This window comes from Pogona vitticeps, chromosome 2 (assembly GCF_051106095.1).
Source record: "Pogona vitticeps strain Pit_001003342236 chromosome 2, PviZW2.1, whole genome shotgun sequence".
NCBI classification, from domain to species: Eukaryota; Metazoa; Chordata; class Lepidosauria; order Squamata; family Agamidae; genus Pogona; species Pogona vitticeps.
In genome coordinates, this window is record NC_135784.1 from 243,200,636 (window position 1) to 243,219,385 (window position 18,750).

Below are 18,750 nucleotides of genomic sequence, written 5' to 3' on the forward strand. Positions count from 1 at the left end.
GGGGGGGACTATAAATCCTGTGAGATATGGGAAATTGTAGTCCCCAAAGTAACTTTTTCAACCTCTTGTTTTACAAAGTTTAGGGTGTTTATTGTCACAATACTAAAAGTGCCACAGGCAGTTTACTATTTTAGGTCAAATTCCCATTAGTTGGAAGACAATAAATTCTTTATGTGAGAATCATTGAAAAAGTGGGTTGGAGTTAGATTATAGGAAGTTCATCTGCAGCAGAAGTTTTCAAGGCAATGATCAGGAAGGTTATGTGCATATTTATGTCAGATCAAGAACAGCAGCCATGACATTTAGAAACTTCCCATCTTGTCCAGAGAAGGAGAGTAAAGACCAAAAAGATATGAGAGTCTGAGGTGAGATTAAGTACAATCCTTCTGGTTATTGAAGGATTTCACATGCTGTTTAGAGATTGACCACACAGGCTGTTTAGCTTGCTCTTTGGAGCAGTACAGAGATGGGGTGGTACACTCTTAAAAGATGGCAATTGAACAACACCTTTACTAGATCACACCAGTCTGCCTCCTGAGCATTCATCATCATCATTGGATGTTGCCAAGTCAATTCTAACTTGGGTTTTCTGGGTAGAGTGTACTCAGAAGTGGTTCTTCTTCTAGGGTAGGCTCTGGGGCTGTGTAGCTTGTCCAAGGCCACATGACCCACCTTTTCTCCCAAGAGGCACAGTGAGGAATTGAACTCTCAGTCTCTGGCTCTGCAGACCTAACTCACTGAGCTATCCAGCCATACCACAGAATCCTGACCCTTTCATTTCTAGCCTCTGTCAAGGGTCTTCTACTTTACTGGTATTGGTAGGATCATGTGATTGCTGGAACCAATCCAAAGCAAGCCTTCCTCTTTCAATTTGTCAATATCGTGAAGTGGCTTAATAAGCAAGCCACTTCAGCATAAAGGCAAATCAATCACTTCCTGTGCTCAACAGAGGGCAGGGGAAGCGAAAAATCACTATATATAGGCTATAACTGATGCACTACATCAGTTATAAAAAAAGATAGTTTCTTTGCTTTGCTGTAAAGCACTAGTCCACCCATGGGTGAATCTATGCTGGTGGCTTTAGATGCAGGCAGTTTCTCCAAAAAGAAAATCTTTTTTATTTTTTGTTAATTTATGCAGTGCATCAAAAATAGTTTATATACAGTGATTTTTCACTTCTCTCTTCCTCAAGCAGGGGAAGTGATTAACCTCTTGAAATGGTCCACTTATTAAGTCACTCCACAATATTGACAGGAACCATTTCTTTGTGTATGGCCAGGCTTGATTAGATCATTCTAATCAAGCTCAACCTTTCCCTGCCATCCAGTACTAATTCACTCCTTTCTGCTAGTGTAGCCATACCCTTAATAGCATATTGTTGTCTGACAGGAACAGAGGAGAACAACCCAGATGTTGTCTGATGACAAAATAGGAGAGCAACTAAGAGTTCAATGTTTTTGGTAAAAGACTGTGATTGGGAATTGAAGTTTCAAACACACATAGAAATTGTCAACTTTGCCTTTCGTAACCAGACATTTCTTTAACATTGCAATGTAGAATCTTAATTTCATCCAGTCCTTGGTGAAGGTGGATTTATTGTGAGGTGGCACAGAAGGGGAGAGAGAGAGAAAAGAGAGAGAGAGAGAGAGCAAGCACAGGAGAGAAGCGTGCAATGCTATGAACCCTTGACTATTTTTGTTTCTGTCATAAGCTGCACCCAATCTTCCATTGACTTTTCCTGGAGGTCAATGGACATTTCTGAGAGAAAGATTCTCCATACCTGCTTGAATTGTAATTCGCATAGTAGAGAGAAGTATGGGTCTTCCACACCATGCCTATTTTTTTTTTTTTACTTTTTAAAACGGATTTCTGGCATCTGTCCACTTTGCCTGTATTTAGTACTGACTTAGCTGGTCATTTTGGGGCGGAGTAAGGTTTTCCCTGCCCTCCATCCACTTTGTAGTGTGGGTCTTTTTTGCTTCATTCTGAACTAGGTGGGGTGAAAGGGATTATGGTATGAGTTGTCCTATGCTAATTGGAGGGTGGATTGTTGCCCCAGTGGGTGGTCTTTGGGGACCCAACTGAGTTTAGAAAAAAAAAGTACAAGTGAGTTTCAAAATTATGAGAATAGGGCTATTCACTGTCTGGAAATTAAACATTCCTGAGAGGAGCAGAAGTGGGGTCATGCCTGCTGCAATATTTTAGGAAGGAGAAGAAGTAATCGCTGCATCACCAGGGTAGGAGTCACTGATCCTGAACTATTAGTATCCCAAACCAGTTCAAGCGCTAAAGCCTGCCTCTCTAGATCAAATGAAGGCAAGTCGAGAAGACCGCATGGGTCACACGTCTGAGTTATGACAGGCCGTTATAGCACTGGAGACGTTTTGTCTTCAGCGTTCATTATGGAATTAATCATTTGGATAGGATGTTCTTCCTGACATTTAACCAAACCAAATTTAGCTTCCAGAAATTTAAACTCATTGTTTTCATGTTCTGTTCTCTCCGAACTGTGATAAAATGTTTTTCTCCCCTTTTCTTTCCAATTATATTTAAACTACATAATACAGTATATCTTTTTTCCCTATCATTAGACATAGAGGGCAGAATCCTATGAGAAAAAGCATGAGCATAAGGGTAATTGCATAACAGCTTTTCCCCTCTGGTACCCCCCCTCCTCTCTCACCCACGTCTGCGACCAACCTGACACCCAGTGTGGGTGCTGTTACATGAATAGGTGCCTTCCAGAGCCAGGGAAATGTTTAAGCTCCTGCCCTTCCACTTTAAATTCCCTCAGTAGGATTCTGATCTTAATTTTCTGATGAGGAGTGCCTTCTAGAACCATTGTAATTCTGTTTTCCGTTTGAGTAATATACTCTGACTTGTGTCTTGAATTGAAATTAGTACTTGGGTACGGCCTAACCATGTCTTTTTCATTTTCAAAGCTTTAGAAATAAAGTGTAAGCCGTTTCCTAGAGGGGACAGAAAGGAGGCTTGCAGTGATGGTGGGAAGGAGTGGCCTTGAAGCAGAGAGGAAGGTCATAAGTCTCTGACTCTACAGCTGCTGTATGGGTGGTGACAGAGAGCAAGGGAAAAGCTGCAGTGCCGCAGAGCCAGAGATGTCATTGTGCTCTTTGGCAGGCAGAGAAACATCTCATGACTATTACTCCATTGACCTCAAACTTCAGCTGAGCACGTTTCAGCTGCCTCTTCCCTGTCATTAGGAAAGGCAAAGTTTGTGTGTGTGTGTGTGTGTGAGAGAGAGGGATAGGGCGATGGAGATGTGGAAGTGGAGAATAAAATAGCCAAGCCAGTAGGGGAGCTGTGTGGAGAGCAATTTAATAACACTGCATTCACTTTAAAAATGTTCTTTTCTTGATAATTCTGAACACCAGCATCCTGACAGGCTAATAAATCCTTCCTGAATATTTTGTTGCATAAGGACTAGTTTCTTGCATACTAATTTTCTATTTGTCAACAATGAATGGAATTTCCCCCTCTACCTATTCAGCTCTTTAAAATTGCCTGTGTTTCTACAATGTGCAATAATGGCCTTCATGTTTTCAGGTTTTGAGGATAATTGGAAATATGCTTTTAATACTTGCCCATTTATCTTCAATGAATCATGATTATTGAATGATTTGACAACAAACATGGCATATTTCTATTTTGTCTTAACAGAAACGGTTCCTTGCTATACTACAAAAGTATCGCTCAGTGTCCAAATATGAGAGCTGGAACTTATACCTCACCAACGACTCTGAAGAGTTATTTTTGCCAAAATGAATGGGAAAACAGCATTGGCAACGCAAGCACTTTAAGCAAAACAAGCAAGAAATGCTATGGTAGTGGATGCATAATGAAGCTTCAAATGACCAGGCTTATCTTGTGAGAATTATAAGCACTATGTGAACCCCAGTGTTTCTTATATAAAAACAGAAGGAAGTGTTCATGCATAGGACATAGGATATACTGCAATTTTTAAAGACCAACAGTGGGTATCTGATTTCCTCTAAATTTTCCATTCTGTAGCAGCCATTGGTGTATAATAATAATAAGAGTTTATTTACGGTCCTTAGACCAGTCACCATTGATGTATATATACCCATGATCTACTGGCACATTATCGTACTGTGCACTCATGATCTATTGGATCGTTGTTATAATTTGTTTCCAACAGTGTAATCCTGTGCATGTTTACTCAGAAGAAACCTCTAGAGTTTATGAGTTTTATTCCTAAGTGATACCTGAAACTCTTTTCCAGTGAGAGGTGCACAGAACTAGCCAACCTTATACCTAAAATCGGCAAGAGAACTATGCTGATTCACCTGTGGTGCTTAAACCCCATGCCAGCTGATATTACTACTGTCTAAATGTAGCCTCACTTAATGGTAGGTTTATTGCAGTTGTATCCTTGGAGAAAAAGTAATTTTTTGCAATAAACCTTTTAGTCCACTGTTATAGAATGTCTTCCTACCATGTCATCTTAGAGCTGAAATAAAAGGTGTGGTGCAGAATCTTACACGCATGTGCTAGTTCTGGGAGATGTTTGGGTTTCTCTCCCTGCCACAACTCATTTGAGATCTGTCACATCATCTTCAATCCAGCAGCATCTTTTTTAATCTCAGGAAATATTAAGAAATCAATTTATAGTTATATATAGCTGAGACAAAAAATTATATATAAGGCCTCTGCTGGCTGGATAGCTCAGTAGTTTAGATATTTGGCTGTAGAGCAAGAGGTTGGGAGTTGGATACCTCACGGTGCCTCCTGTGGGCAGAGCCAGCCTCTGTGGCCTCGGGCAAGCTGCACAGTCCTAGAGCTGCTCCCAGAATAAAACCCTGAAAAGTGTTGCCATAAGTCATAATTGTCTTGATGGCCCATTCTTTTTATTATTATTATTATTATTAAGGCTTCAGCCAAAGCAACCAAGATCTGGAAGATGCTTGGCAGTCTTGCCTTTTTTTTAATGAAAAGTAATTCCATCGGCGTCATGCAAATTTGGGTTTTAAAGATTCCCCCAGCTGGGTTGAAATCTGACAGAAGAATGAGGTCTGCTTGTTGGGTATTTGTTTTGAGGATAAAAATCTTTGGTAAGAGCCAATAGCTAAAACTGTGCAGTGACCGAGTGTGTGTGTGTAAAGAAATCCCAAACCAAGTCTGGCTTGTTGTTGTGCATTTCACTACAGCTTGAGCTACAGAAGTCAGCCGGCAAAGTTTTTCACAGCATGGAAATAACCGTTGTCACTTTCCTGATAAAGTATGCATATCAAGCAGAGCTCAGACAGTTACTTTTGGGAAGAATGGATGTGTATGGCAGGCTGAAACCATCCGTAACTAAACAGCAGTAGGATGATACTCCGGGTCAGTTCCGGATGGCTTCAGCATGTCCTTGTATTCATTTTTTAATAATAAATTACAGAGCTCTGAGGTAAAGGCACAACTATAGCTGCCAAGTAAAAATTTGGCAGCACATAATACTACTGTGGGGAAAAAAGTTTCTCTGATAAGCAGCCTTGTAATATCAATTTGGAGGTATGAAACGGAACCTCAAGGGAAGAAAGTACAAAAAAAAAAAAGAGTTCAGGAAATGAGTTTTGCTTTTAAACAATGAAAGGATTTTTTAAAAGCTAAGCACTTTGATCACTGTTGATCATCTAATTACCTAGGTATTTTTTGTTATAAAATAATTGTATTTTTATTTTGTGCAAACATCAGAGTCATAAGCTCTTTGGGATGTAAACTGTTACCTATGAAAAATTACTTGTTTCATAGGCCCTCTGTGTTAGTGTACATTATACTTTGAAAATAGATTTGTTTTACATAGAATTTTTTTTCATTAAATGAATATATTAAACAGATGACCTGTGCATTTTTAAGTTGTTTTGTTCATTCACTGCTGTATACAACCTGGAAAATGAAAGTTTATCAAATTTTGAACAGATCGATTGTGCTTTATTCCCCCCCCCCCCGGGTTTTGCCTGATATAATTATTCTGACGATGTGTCTGAATGTGAAATTAAGGTGTCCGAGGAAGGTAGAGATGATGGGCAGGTGATTTTCCACGTTCACTGCTGACTTTCCATCTCCCCATCCCACCTTGCTTACACTACTTGTGTGTTTCTGAATTTGCCTTTGTCCTTAAAAAGGACCTAAGGCAGTGTGGTGTCCACCCTCGTGCCTCTTTGCTTGACCTTCAAGCCCCCAGAGCACACGAAGGCAGACACTCTCTCCTTTTACACTTGCTGCCACCAGGTGATCTATAAATCACCATTACTTCAGAAAGATTCAGGTCCACACTTCAAGTCCTTTTAAATAAAACTTTAGTTTATTGATTACAGGGATTCATAAATATCTTCAGTAGCTAATCACTCCTAAATTTCCCAAACTACACACTCTATTACTCCGTCTGGCTTTTCTCTCCTGCCTGACTCTTACATTTCTCTAATTTATTCAATCTCACTTAATCTACACACACTGACTTGAACTGCCTTAGTTGACTCAGGCTCTGCCTCTTATAGCATCTCTTCTGGCTCCGCCTTTCAGCAATATGAATATTCAGAAGCCATTACATAACAAACATGAACCATAGATCAAATAAATGGAGAACACTACAGGCAGCTTACAACAAAAGATTTAAGTTAATAACAATGAGTACACAATAACAAAAGGATCAATGAATACAGAATCAACAACAAAAAAAGAGAGTAATCAATCCCAAAATGCATTTAATGCAGTAAGGTACAACAATCCATTTAAAAAAAAAACCCACTTGGCAGCGATTCATTCAGGGAAAGCTTGCCTGAAGAAAAGAGGTGTTTGCCTGCTTGTGGAAGGACAGTAAAAGTGGGGCCAGTCTGGCCTCCAGTGGGAGAGGGTTCCATAGACTGGGAGTAGCAACAGAGAAAGCTTTTTTGCATGTCCCCAGAAAAACACACCTGTGAAATCTTCATGCTGTGAGCTTCCATGTTTGCTCAACTTGTATATATTTGAGAATGAAAAATGAACTGCAAATCACTGCAAGCCTCCAGTGAACTTTTTTACTACCGTGGACCCTTGACTTACAGACGGCTCGACTTGCAGACTTTTTGAGTTACAGACTTCTCTGGCTGCATAATTTAGGTTTGAGTTGCAGCCGGAGAATTGACCTACAGACCAGAAAAAAACCAAAATGGAACAAAAATGGCTAGTTACGGGATTAATCGGTTTTCAATGCATTGTAGGTCAATGGAGACTTGACCTACAGACTTTTCGACCTGCAGCCACCATTCCAATACGGATTAATTCCTTAAGTAGAGGGTCCACTGTACAGGTTAGCTGCAAAGAGGCAGAAACCCACTTGTAACACACATGGTGTCTTAATGCAACTCCTCTCATTAAAGCAGGATGTGTAGGTGCAGCTGCTTGGCCCTGTGGTAAGGCTTCCTACCTATTGTCAGTGCCTGGGTCAGCAGCTCACCGGCTTCACATGTGGTAGAAAGGGAACTGCTGGATCTTCCCCTCCCAGACAAAGGCAGCACTTGCCAGCCAGTGCCAGCATACCTGGGCAGCTTCCCAGCATCCGTCAGATTGTGATGCTGTCTTTACCCAGGGGGAAGTTCCAACAGCTCTGTTTTTGCCATGTGTCTGACTCACAGCACTGTCACTAGGTGGAAGCCTCACAGCACTTTCCAGCCAGTAATGGAAATCCTAATGAAGCTTTAAAATAGGGATTGGTGCCATTTTAAAACCTTGGTAGGACTTGTATCATGTGCAGAAACAGTTGTTGCTGTTTAGTTGTGTCCGACTCTTCATGACCCCATGGACCAGACCACACTAGGCCCTCCTGTCTTCCACTGCCTCCCGGAGTTCGGTCAAATTCATGTTGGTAGCTTCAATGACACTGTCCAACCATCTCGTCCTCTGTCGTCCCCTTCTCCTCCTGCCTTCACACTTTCCCAACATCAGGGGCTTTTCCAGGGAGTCTTCTCTTCTCATGAGATGGCCAAAGTATTGGAGCCTCAGCTTCAAGATCTGTCCTTCCAGTGAGCACTCAGGGTTGATTTCCTTCAAAATGGATAGGTTTGTTCTCCTTGCAGTCCAGGGGACTCTCAAGAGTCTCCTCCAGCACCATGATTCAAAACCATCAATTCTTCAGTGGTCAGCTTTCTTTATGGTCCAGCTCTCACTTCCGTATATCACTACAGGAAAAACCATAGCTTTGACTATGTGGACCTTTGTTAGCAAGGTGATGTCTCTGCTTTTTAAGATGCTGTCGAGGCTTGTCATTGCTTTCCTCCCAAGAGGCAGGTGTCTTTTAATGTTGTGGCTGCTGTCACCATCCAGTGATCATGGAGCCGAAGAAAGTCAAATCTGTCACTGCCTCCATATTTTCCCCTTCTATTTGCCAGGAGGTGATGGGGCCAGTGGCCATGATGTTAGTTTTTTTGATGTTGAACTTCAGACCATTTTTGGTGCTCTCCTCTTTCACCCTCATTAAGAGGTTCTTTAATTCCTCCTCACTTTCTGCCGTCAGAGTGGTATCATCTGCATATCTCAGGTTATTGATATTTCTTCCGGCAATCTTAATTCCGGTTTGGGATTCATCCACTCCTGCCTTTCACATGATGTACGTATTCTGCATATAAGTTAAATAAGCAGGGAGACAATATACAGCCTTGTCATACTCCTTTTCCAATTCTGAACCAGTCAGTTGTTCTATATCCAGTTCTAACTGTTGCTTCCTGTCCCACGTATAGGTTTCTCAGGAGACGGATAAGGTGATCAGGCACTCCCATTTCTTTAAGGACTTTCCATAGTTTGCTGTGGTCCACACAGTCAAAAGCTTTGTTTGTAGTTACTGCAAATTTGTTAGAAAATTACAAGGATTGTAGTAGGAGAAATTGCCATCTTAGACTCAATGTGTAAAGGAATAGTTAATCAGCCATATTGTACAACTGCACATAAAGCTGAGTTATGCTTGCTAGGCAGAAGGCTGATGCAATTCATATGAGATCACCTGAGACAAGGTAATGTTACCTGATTGGTCATATGTACTATATATTGTACAGAGGAGCACACATACAGTGTGGAGATTTGCTAGAGGACATGCTGTTGGAGTATTTTGTAAAGACTGTACATATGTAATACAGTGGAACCTCTACTTATGAACATCCCTACCTACGAACAATTTAACTTATGAACAGCTCTGTTCACAAAATTTTGCTTCCACTTGTGAACGGAGCTTCAAGATACAAACGAAAAAAGGCAGGGGGAAAGGGCAAAAAAAATTAAATTTGCTAACCATTGGTGGCAAAGAGGCTTTTGCCCCATGGTTAGAAAAAGGAAGGCTCAGTCTCCCAGCGGTCCCCCGCCGCAGCAATTGCCACCATCAGAGACCTCCCGGGGGTCTGCCGCTGCTGCGATTGCCACCTTCGGAGGCCTCCCAGGCCTTCCCCACCCCGACGCAGGCTTTCCCAGGTTAGACTAAGCCTACAAGGGGAGGCCCAGTCTCCTGGGGCTTCCCCTGGTAGGCCCTGTCTACTGGAGCTTCCCCAGTTTTTGTATTTGTCAATACTTCCTTGACAAAATTCCACTTTTGTTTTTACCCAAGATGCAGCTTTAGCCCAAAATCACAAATGTAAGTGTGAGTAGGAGTGTGAAGAAACCTTGCCAAAATGTTATTTGTGAGCAAAACAGGCTGGACAAGTATTTGTAAAATGCTGCAAGAGATCTTCCTCCCATTTTGAAAATAAAGCAGCGAGCATTTTTTCAGGCATGTGTTGCACAATTTGTGTAAAATGCATGCATACACACAGAGAGCAAGCAAATAAAATGGGAAGGAAGCAAAGAGCTCTTACAGGCCCTGTCCATCTAAAGGTCCATACAACATGAAGGTAGTTGTTTTTATCTTATATTTCACACAACTGCACAGAGACATGAGTATTTTATTTATTTTATTTTATTTATTTATTCAATTTCTACCCCGCCCCTCTAGACAACGTCTACTCGGGGCGGCTTACAAACATTAAAACACATTAAAACAATGTAGAAAAATAACTAACATAATGCAATTATTATAATTAATATTATCCAAGATGGCAACATTAAGAACCAGAAAAAAAGGGGAAGGAACTTAGGTGACTGGGGGGAAGGCCTGTCTGAATAACCATGTTTTTAGTTGGTTTTTGAACACACCCAGCGAGGGTGCCAGCCGAATTTCAGTGGGAAGTGTGTTCCACAGCCGAGGGGCAACTGCCGAGAAGGCCCGGTTTCTTGTTTTCTCCTTCCGGGCCTCCCTCGGCGTCAGTCCCCTCAGCCGTCCCTGCTGGCTATGTCGGGTGACTCGGGTAGATCTGGGTGGGAGGAGGCGATCTGCCAAATATTGAGGTCCCAAACCGTTTAGGGCTTTATATGTAATCATTAATACTTTGAAGTCAATGCGGAAACGAATAGGTAACCAGTGCAGCGCAGCCAGAGTGGGGGAGATGTGCTGATATTTTCTCACCCCACTAATAAGCCTGGCTGCTGCATTCTGGACCATCTGGAGTTTCCGCAAGAGCCTCAAAGGCAGCCCCACGTAGAGTGCGTTACAATGGTCTAGTCTCGAGATTACGAGCGCGTGGACTAGAGTAGTGAGGGCCCCCCGATCAAGATATGGCCGCAGCTGGGCAATCCGCCATAGATGAAAATAGGCAGAACGGACCACGGACGCCACCTGGGTTTCCATGGTTAGCGCCGGGTCCAGATGTATCCCCAAGCTGCGGACCTCACTCTTTGTGGCAAGGGTCATCCCTCCAAAAGAAAGGGAGTCACCTATGCCGCTGACGGGAGGGCCAGTATCACACAGTTGCACAGATTTATATCCGTGGGTGAGATGTCGGTCCCCAGCTGAAATACATAAAATGAAGAGAGCTACTTTGGTCACCGAATGAGAAACAACCATTTAAGGTTGCTACAGTTGATCATTTCAAGGTTAAAAATAGAACGGGAGGGGAGTGCAGAAAGGAGAAGAGCATATTGACTGGAGACCCTCCAGGATCAATTTATACACAGAATTGCACATATAAAGTGCCCTGTGGCACAGTGGTTAAATTGTAGTATTCAGTTAAGTGTCTGCTTATGGTCTGAGTTTGATACTGACAGGTTCAGGTAGCCAGCTCAAGGTTGATTCAGATTTCCATTCTTCCGAGATCAGTAAAGTGAGTCCCCAGTTCACTGGGGGTCAAAGTGTTCCTTGCTTAATTATGTTTTAAGCCATACAGAGAATGTCCCAAATAGAAACAACAACAATAATTATCATCAAAATAGTCATCATCATCTGCATCTGCATCAAATATCAAAATAGCTGAGTTGACATCCAGCCTCTGGTGGGGGGAGGAGAAGGAGGAGGAGGAGGGGGGGAGAAGAAGAAGAAGAAGAAGAAGAAGAAGAAGAAGAAGAAGAAGAAGAAGAAGAAGAAGAAGAAGAGAGCAAAGCAAAAAAGCAAAGTGTGCTGCTTATATACCGCTCCATAGTGCTTCAAGCACTCTCTGGGTGGTTTACAAGTTAATTATGCAGGCTACACATTGCTCCCCCCCCCAGCGAGTGGGTACTCATTTTATCGACCTCGGAAGGATAGAAGGCTGAGTCAACCTTGAGCCGGCTACCTGGGATTGAACCCCAGGTCGTGAGCACAGTTTTGGCTGCAGTACAGCAGTTTAACGACTGTGCCACGAGGCTCCATGAGAGGTTGTAATAATATGCTCATGTTGCAATCCGAAACACATAGATTGGCTTCAGCACGCAGCAACCATCCTTGGGCAACGGATACCATAAGGGCCACTGGTGGTGATGTTTCCCATGGGGTCCATTCCACTGAGCTAGTTAACTTCTATGCAAGACCCTAAGCCAATTTACACTGAACACTGTGGGAAATTGGGAGTGTACAGTATTGTCACCAGGAAAATCCTTGAAGCCCAAAACACAGGGCCATGCAAAGGGGATACCTTCACAACATCTTAGGCTGAGGCATTTCTCTGCTCAGTCCCATAGGCCCCAGAAGTCTGGAACCGGCTCTATAAATGCATTTCTGAGCAGAGATTGAAAGTAACTAACTACAAAGAAGCAGTTATTTCCTTTTATAACAAAAGTGTAGGCATGTTACCTTGTGGTTGTAATGCAAATAGAGGTGATTTTATTTCTGTGGCCTAAGTATAAAGATACTCCTATCATTTCTCTTATGAGAAATGAGTTCCAGGACGATTAACTCTCAGCCAAGATCTAGAAAACTGCTGCCTTAATCACTAGCCTGTAGACTTTCCAGATTTCAGAGCATCAGCTGAACTCTTAGGGAATTACTATTCCTCCCTGTGTCAGAGAGATAGCAGCACAGAAGAAGAAAATTCTACTTTTAATTTTAAATTTTTTTTTTTTGAGGGAGGGAGCAGATTATCTCCCTCAAAGGAGACACAAAGCTGTGCTTTAAACACAATATTTTAATGCAATTTTTCAGGTTTGTGTGGGTGGGTGGGTAAATTTATTTTGGGGTATCTCTTGGGACTTGGATGTATAACTGGGTCAGAGTATGTCATTCACCTATCCTGTATATTTATTTATTTTTAATACTGTCTTCGATTGCTTAGGTGTTTCTTGTATCAAACATCGGTGACTTATCACAGTCATATTTTTAAAGCAAAGAGTAGTAGCTATTTTAGTTACAGTACTTATGAAAAATTGGGAAGCAATAATTTACTTTTAATGGTAATGATGACTGTTTTTGAGGCCTTGGATCTGTAACTGTAGTCAATAACTTGTAACTGCAAGCTAACTGTAGTAAAAGTATCAAAATGGATCCAAAGTGATTTTTCTTTGGTTATGAAGGAGCTGAAGAAGTGGGAGTTCTGTGAACGCATGCAGACAACTGCTCAATTAACTTTTACAGTGCAATCTAGCAAAATTTAAGCACTTTAAAGCCCTTTTGGTATTATCCACACAAGCATTCATTTAGACATATTTAAGAGATATGGTTGTTGTATCAAAAAACAATAACAATGCTTGTCATTGCCAACAACTTGGAACAGGACACAAATATATACCAGAATCCTTTTCTTCGTTCACTTTTTGCAAATGCATGGAATGCTAATACATCAACATCAGCTGTTCTCCAGGCAGCAGAAACCAAGAGAGAGTTACCTCTAGTCAGCTGAAATTTTGTTGTGTAGCTTTCTTTCTTAATATTTAAAGCACCATAATGCAATAAATAAATATCAGGCAATTTTTGCTAAATAAGGTGGGAAGGTAACAGCGTTCCGTGTCTTAAGTCGCACTAGCCATGTGACCACGGAAGATTGTCTTCGGACAAAACGCTGGCTCTATGGCTTGGAAACGGGGATGAGCACTGCCCCCTACAGTCGAACACGACTGGACAAAAATTGTCAAGGGGAACCTTTACCTTTACCTTTAAGACAGCATCAAGAGCATTTGGGGCAGCTAACATTAAGTCTTCCACAGTACATATTGAGAGAACACTGACATAGGTGTGAAGTTGCATTTTTATCTCCAAATTGCAAAGAATTTCATTGATACAAAAGCCCCATTTTTCTTAGATTCACTTTGGTTGTGTCAAATCCATAATAATAGCTTATTAAGTGACTTCCAGGTATATTCATCATGTGTCCTGAGGTTAGACTTTCCAAGGGTTCCATCCCTTTCCTTTTCTACTGCTCAGCTGAGACGGACAGGTGAGGGCAGGGTTGAATGCTACAGGTAGTTCTTTCTTTCCACATTATAGCCTTGATATTTTCTGCTGTTCTTTCATGATTTGCAGATGTGGTAGAAAAAATGTTTCTTGATTTTAATCTGGAACAGCTAGGATAGTTGACAAAGAGTGGATGTGCATCTTATGTAGATGCTTTGAGTCTTTCACTGTTAGCTGCCACCTCTCTGTGTATGTCACCCAAGTTAACATGTTTAACTCAGACGTCGGAAAACCAAAACCAAACTCCATCAAACCTGTAGGACTTGTATAAGAGAGTCAGTGGAAGATTCCCTGTGAATCTGGTGTCTCTAGGTGCTGGGGAGGGACACATTATAGAGTTTTAAAGTAAAAAAAAAATGACAGTGATTCGTTGATTTGTCAGAAAAATCATAAATGTGTAATTTGTGATTCATCAACCTTGATGATTCATGAATCAAAATCATCACAATTTTTCTGATTAATGCCTATGTCTAGTAAAGAATGTGTGTGCTAGAGAAGAGCTGGTGCAAATATGTGTGAGCAATTTAAGTGCAGCGTCCTGAGCTGAAAGAAATATGGATATGTGAGTCATGCAACTGGCATGATCTACCACTCTAATGTACAAGGAGTGTACATGAATGCAGAACAAGGAGATTTAAGGAGCAATTAGGGTGTCCACATCTCAGGGTGCTATATAAAGCCTCAAAGAATTGCTACGGCTCTCCAGGTCTCCAAATGCAGAGCCAAATAGCAGTGCAGGCAGTACTAGAGGAGAAGACGATTCAATCTTGGCATGTGGGTGACTTAAATGACTGACCATAATTCTATGGTCATTTCCAGGTGGTGACACTTCACTGCCTCAGTATAAAGTTGTGTGTGTGTTTTGAAATGGACCAAAAGGTCAAAATGCATGCACCAACTGGCTCTTTCCCCTGTCCTCTTACATCACGTTGAGCATTTGTTTTTATTTTTGTTTGGTGCACCAAATTTGGAACTATTGTGCCATTTGTAGCAAGACTGAGAGTGGAGCACCAGCACCACAGCTCATGGTACATGTCCAAACAGCAGCAGAACAAAACCTGAATGAGAAAAAAAAAACCCTCCTCTTTCAGTCTTTGTCTGTCCTGCCTCTTCAACATCATAAGGAGAAACTCTTAGTTTGAGCTTCGTATTTTCGCCCCAAATCTCATGGAAATGCAATGCTGCTCACTCGGCAACACTAGGTGCAATCTGCTCAGAGTTAACCACTCTTAAATGTTTGCAAGAAGCAATGTGAATTATTGCCTATGAAACAGCATTTTGAATGATTAAAAAATACAGTAAGTTTTGCTTAGTCCTATATCAAGAACGTTATAAGGAAAACACAATTATCTTTCCTTTCCTCTTGACCAGTGACATTTAAACATCATCTAGAACGTGCTATCTTTTCATTTCAGGAAGAAAAAAAAGAAAGCCTCAATTTATCATATGTGCAGACAGCATTTCATGTAATGTGATTTCCTGTAAATGGGCCTTTGGTACAGGTTATGTGCATCAAGAGGCCAGAAAAATGTGAATTCAGTTTGAGTTTCAGGACTGAATGGATAATATAAGGCTCCCAAGAGGAATTAGAACAGACAAGGGATTTGTTTTATTTTCATCAGCTTAAAAAAGCATAGCCTAGACTGGCATCTGTTCCATAGGTTCCAGCTGAATTTTTTTTTGTTCATCTTTACTTATTTAGATACATTTCATTTATATCCCCTATATCCATTTACAGTCATGCCCTGCTGGACAATTACCCCGCTCTACGATGAATCTGCTTTATGTTGATATTTTTGTGATCGCTTTTGCAATCGCAAAACGATGTTTTAAATGGGTTTTTTTCTCTGTGCGATGATCGGTTCCCTGCTTCAGGAACCGATTTTCGCTTTATGACGATCAGCAAACAGCTGATTGTCAGGTTTCAAAATTGCCACTGGCTGAAGAAAATGGCTCCCCGCTGTTTTCTAGGATGGATTCCTCTCTTTGCAGGCACCAAAAATGGCTGCCATATGGAGGATTTTTGCTGGACGAGCAGGCATTCAGCCCATTGGAATGCACTGAACGGTTTTCAATGCGTTTCAATGGGTTTTTTATTTTGTTTGACGACGTTTTTGCTTTGCAATGATTTCACTGGAACGAATTAACGTCGTCAAGTGAGGCACCACTGTATATGAGAACCAGGAGGCATTGCTCACAAAACACAACTATTACCAGTAATGAAAATATTAGCAATTTTAACAGAAAAAAATGGCATTAAACCGGTAGAAAACTCCCCAATAATGAGCTGTATCCACATGAGCTTGTAGATTTAATCTCTTTGTCTTTAGCCTTTGAAAATTCTTGGAGACAGGTTCAGTTCTGGGAAACTGGAGGTGGGCTTATATATTTCTTGTCTTCAGAACAGTGAAGAAAGAGGATCCAGGCAACTATTATCAGTGAATTTGATTTTAATACTAGGAATGGTTATATAACAGACTATTAAACAATCTGTGATGATTTCCAAAAGATTGCTGTGATTAGCATGTGTTTCTCCAAAAAAAAAAAAAATTCATGCTAGATTACTCTTATCTTTAAAAAAAAAGAATGTACAATTGGTTTGGTAAATTTTAGCTTTTCATAAAGTTCTGATGATTGCCTCACGTCACTCATAGTCAGTATCTTATTTGCATGAGCCTATGAGAGGATTGGAGGGGCGGAGTCAGTGGATAAAAAGGTTTGGAAGGATAAGATTAGACAGAGATAGAATTTGCAGATAGATATCAGATAGTCAGAGAGATAGTGAGAGCAGAGAGAGAAGGAACAGATACTAATAGAGATAAGCTTGTCAAGATAGATAGATCAGGTGGTGACTGGTTATGTGACAAGATACATGGTATTTTAATGATTTGATTGTGTACAATGAATATCTGAAGAACATCTGTGATTATGATTAAATTTGATACACTTCAATAAATAAGTTCTGTTGGTAGTTACCAGACAAGGCTTTGGGTAAAGTCTTTTATATTGTGGATAAACGAAATCCACTGGTGGCAACGAGGGAAAGAGAAGACTGAACCCTTTGTGAGGACACAACACATAGGTGTGTCAAAGGAGTTAATATCACAATTGGTGTCAGCTGGTGAGATAACATAGTGTGAGCTCTTTGTTTGGTGAAACAAGCAGGGACCATGTGGCAAACGTCACAAAAGTGTCCTATGATATTCTCATGGACGAACTGATAAAATATGGGCTAGACAATATGATTACTGTCTCATGGTATTGTCTGCAAACCAACCCATAAAATATGGATGGATTTGTAGAGTATAGCCAAAGAGTACTCACCAACAGTTCCTTGGTATTTTGGAAAGAAGTGACAAATCGGTTGACTTGGATCTGACAGTGTTTAACATCTTTATATATAACTTTCATAAATTAAGCTGATGCAATTGTAGGCTTCATCAACAAAAATATATTATTGAGTCAGATCATGGAAAGTAATAGTACAGTTTTGTTCTGCTTTGGTCAGGCTGTCTGGAACATAACGTCCAATTCTTGGCACCACAGTAGAACAATGATATTGACAAGCTGGAATGTGTCCAAAGGAAGGCAATAAAGATAACCAAGAGTCTGAAAACGATTTCCTGTGAGGAATGGTAAAAGGAGCTTGGAGAAGAGAAGATAGAGAGGCAATCTGATAGCTGTCTCCAAATACCTGAAGCCTTGTTTCAAATATCTATCACAAGGTAAGTGGAAACATTTGTTTTCTGCAGCTGTAGTGGTTGAAACTCAGATGAGCAGAAGAAATAAGGTTTTAGCTAAACACTAGGCAAAACGTACTGAATGTGAGAGCTGTTTGGCAGTGGAAAAGAGCCATCTTGGGCTCAACTTTGTTAGAGATTGGATGGCCTTTTTTTTTTTTACTTCTAGATTTCCTCCATTGGCAGAAGATGTGACCTGATGAGTTTTGCAATTATTCCAACATTAGAGTTGTATGATTCTACCATGTGTTTTTGTTTCAAAAGAAATGGGCATGTTATTTATGAATGTTGTTATTTCATTCCCTAGTTTCCAATTATGTCAGATTACCTATTCAACTGACATCCAGACCTTTATTGAGCAGTTCTAAAGTGAAGGGGTACTTAGCTGAAACAATTCCTGCTGCTGTTAACAAGCTAAAATGCAGTCATTAATGTTTTTCCCCTTGACTCTTTCTTTTTATATGTCTGAAGAAGGATGATTTCCAGAGCTTTAAAAAAGTTACTTTGTGGATTACAAAAGGCAATGATTTTGGACTTCCCCCAGAATTTGTGATCCAGCATTTATTTACTTATTTATTTAAAATATTTTTACTCTCTCTTTCTTCTTAAAAAGGACCCAAGGCATTTCTTTTTAAGTCTTGTAATAAAATAGAGCAAGTGATGTTGTTTCTAAATTGTGAGCCGCATTTATTTCTCATCGCAGAAGGAGGACCATGCTTAGTGATTTTGTAAAGAAAAAAATGAATAAAAATAATATTGCCAGCATGAGAAGTAACAAACAAGGCATTACTCATAACATTTAACAAATATTGGGGTTTTAGAGTAACATTTCCTAGCTCTGGTTTATGTATGGACAAGAGAAGTGTCATCAGCTATAGCTACTGTAGATAGGTAGGTAAATAAATGTGATACACAGTGTGATATAGGTACAGTGGGGTCTTGACTTAAGAACGGCTTGAGTTAAGAACATTTTGACTTAAGAACCACTCTCATAGGAAAATATTGACTTGACTTACATACTTAGATTTGAGTTAAGAACTGAAAAAAAACACGTGGGAGGCAGGGAAAGTGCAAAATTTGAACTTTTAGTTAACTGTTGGCCAGTGAAAAGGGTGCCTGTCTGCTTCCTCACTCCTCCCAGCGTTTAGAGAGTGGATTGGGAGACAGTCTTCGGACTGCCTGGTACTGCCTGGACTGTATTTTCCCTGCCTTCCCTGAACCTTTCTTGACCTAAGAAAAAAAGAAACAAAATATCCCCCTCTAGTGGTCGAAGGCAGAATAGCAGCTTCCCATTAG

At 40.7% G+C, this 18,750-nt stretch overlaps 1 protein-coding gene and 1 long non-coding RNA gene across 6 annotated transcripts in view; both read left to right on the plus strand.

Annotated features, from left to right (window-relative positions):
* LRRC2 (leucine rich repeat containing 2) overlaps positions 1 to 5,937 on the plus strand; it is a 117,662-nt gene extending 111,725 nt beyond the window's left edge. For both annotated transcript variants that reach the window (XM_072992352.2, XM_020803305.3), the window contains exon 9: positions 3,679 to 5,937. In XM_072992352.2, coding sequence (XP_072848453.2) covers positions 3,679 to 3,728 — 50 coding nt within the window. In that variant the 3' untranslated portion in view covers positions 3,729 to 5,937. The remainder of the gene's footprint in view (positions 1 to 3,678) is intronic.
* Positions 5,938 to 9,649: 3,712 nt separating this feature from the next.
* LOC140704886 (uncharacterized) overlaps positions 9,650 to 18,750 on the plus strand; it is an 82,549-nt gene continuing 73,448 nt past the window's right edge. For 3 of the 4 annotated variants that reach the window (XR_013542082.1, XR_013542081.1, XR_013542084.1), the window contains exon 1: positions 9,650 to 17,439. This is a non-coding gene — a long non-coding RNA (uncharacterized LOC140704886). The remainder of the gene's footprint in view (positions 17,440 to 18,750) is intronic. The other variant, XR_013542083.1, reaches the window with a different exon arrangement.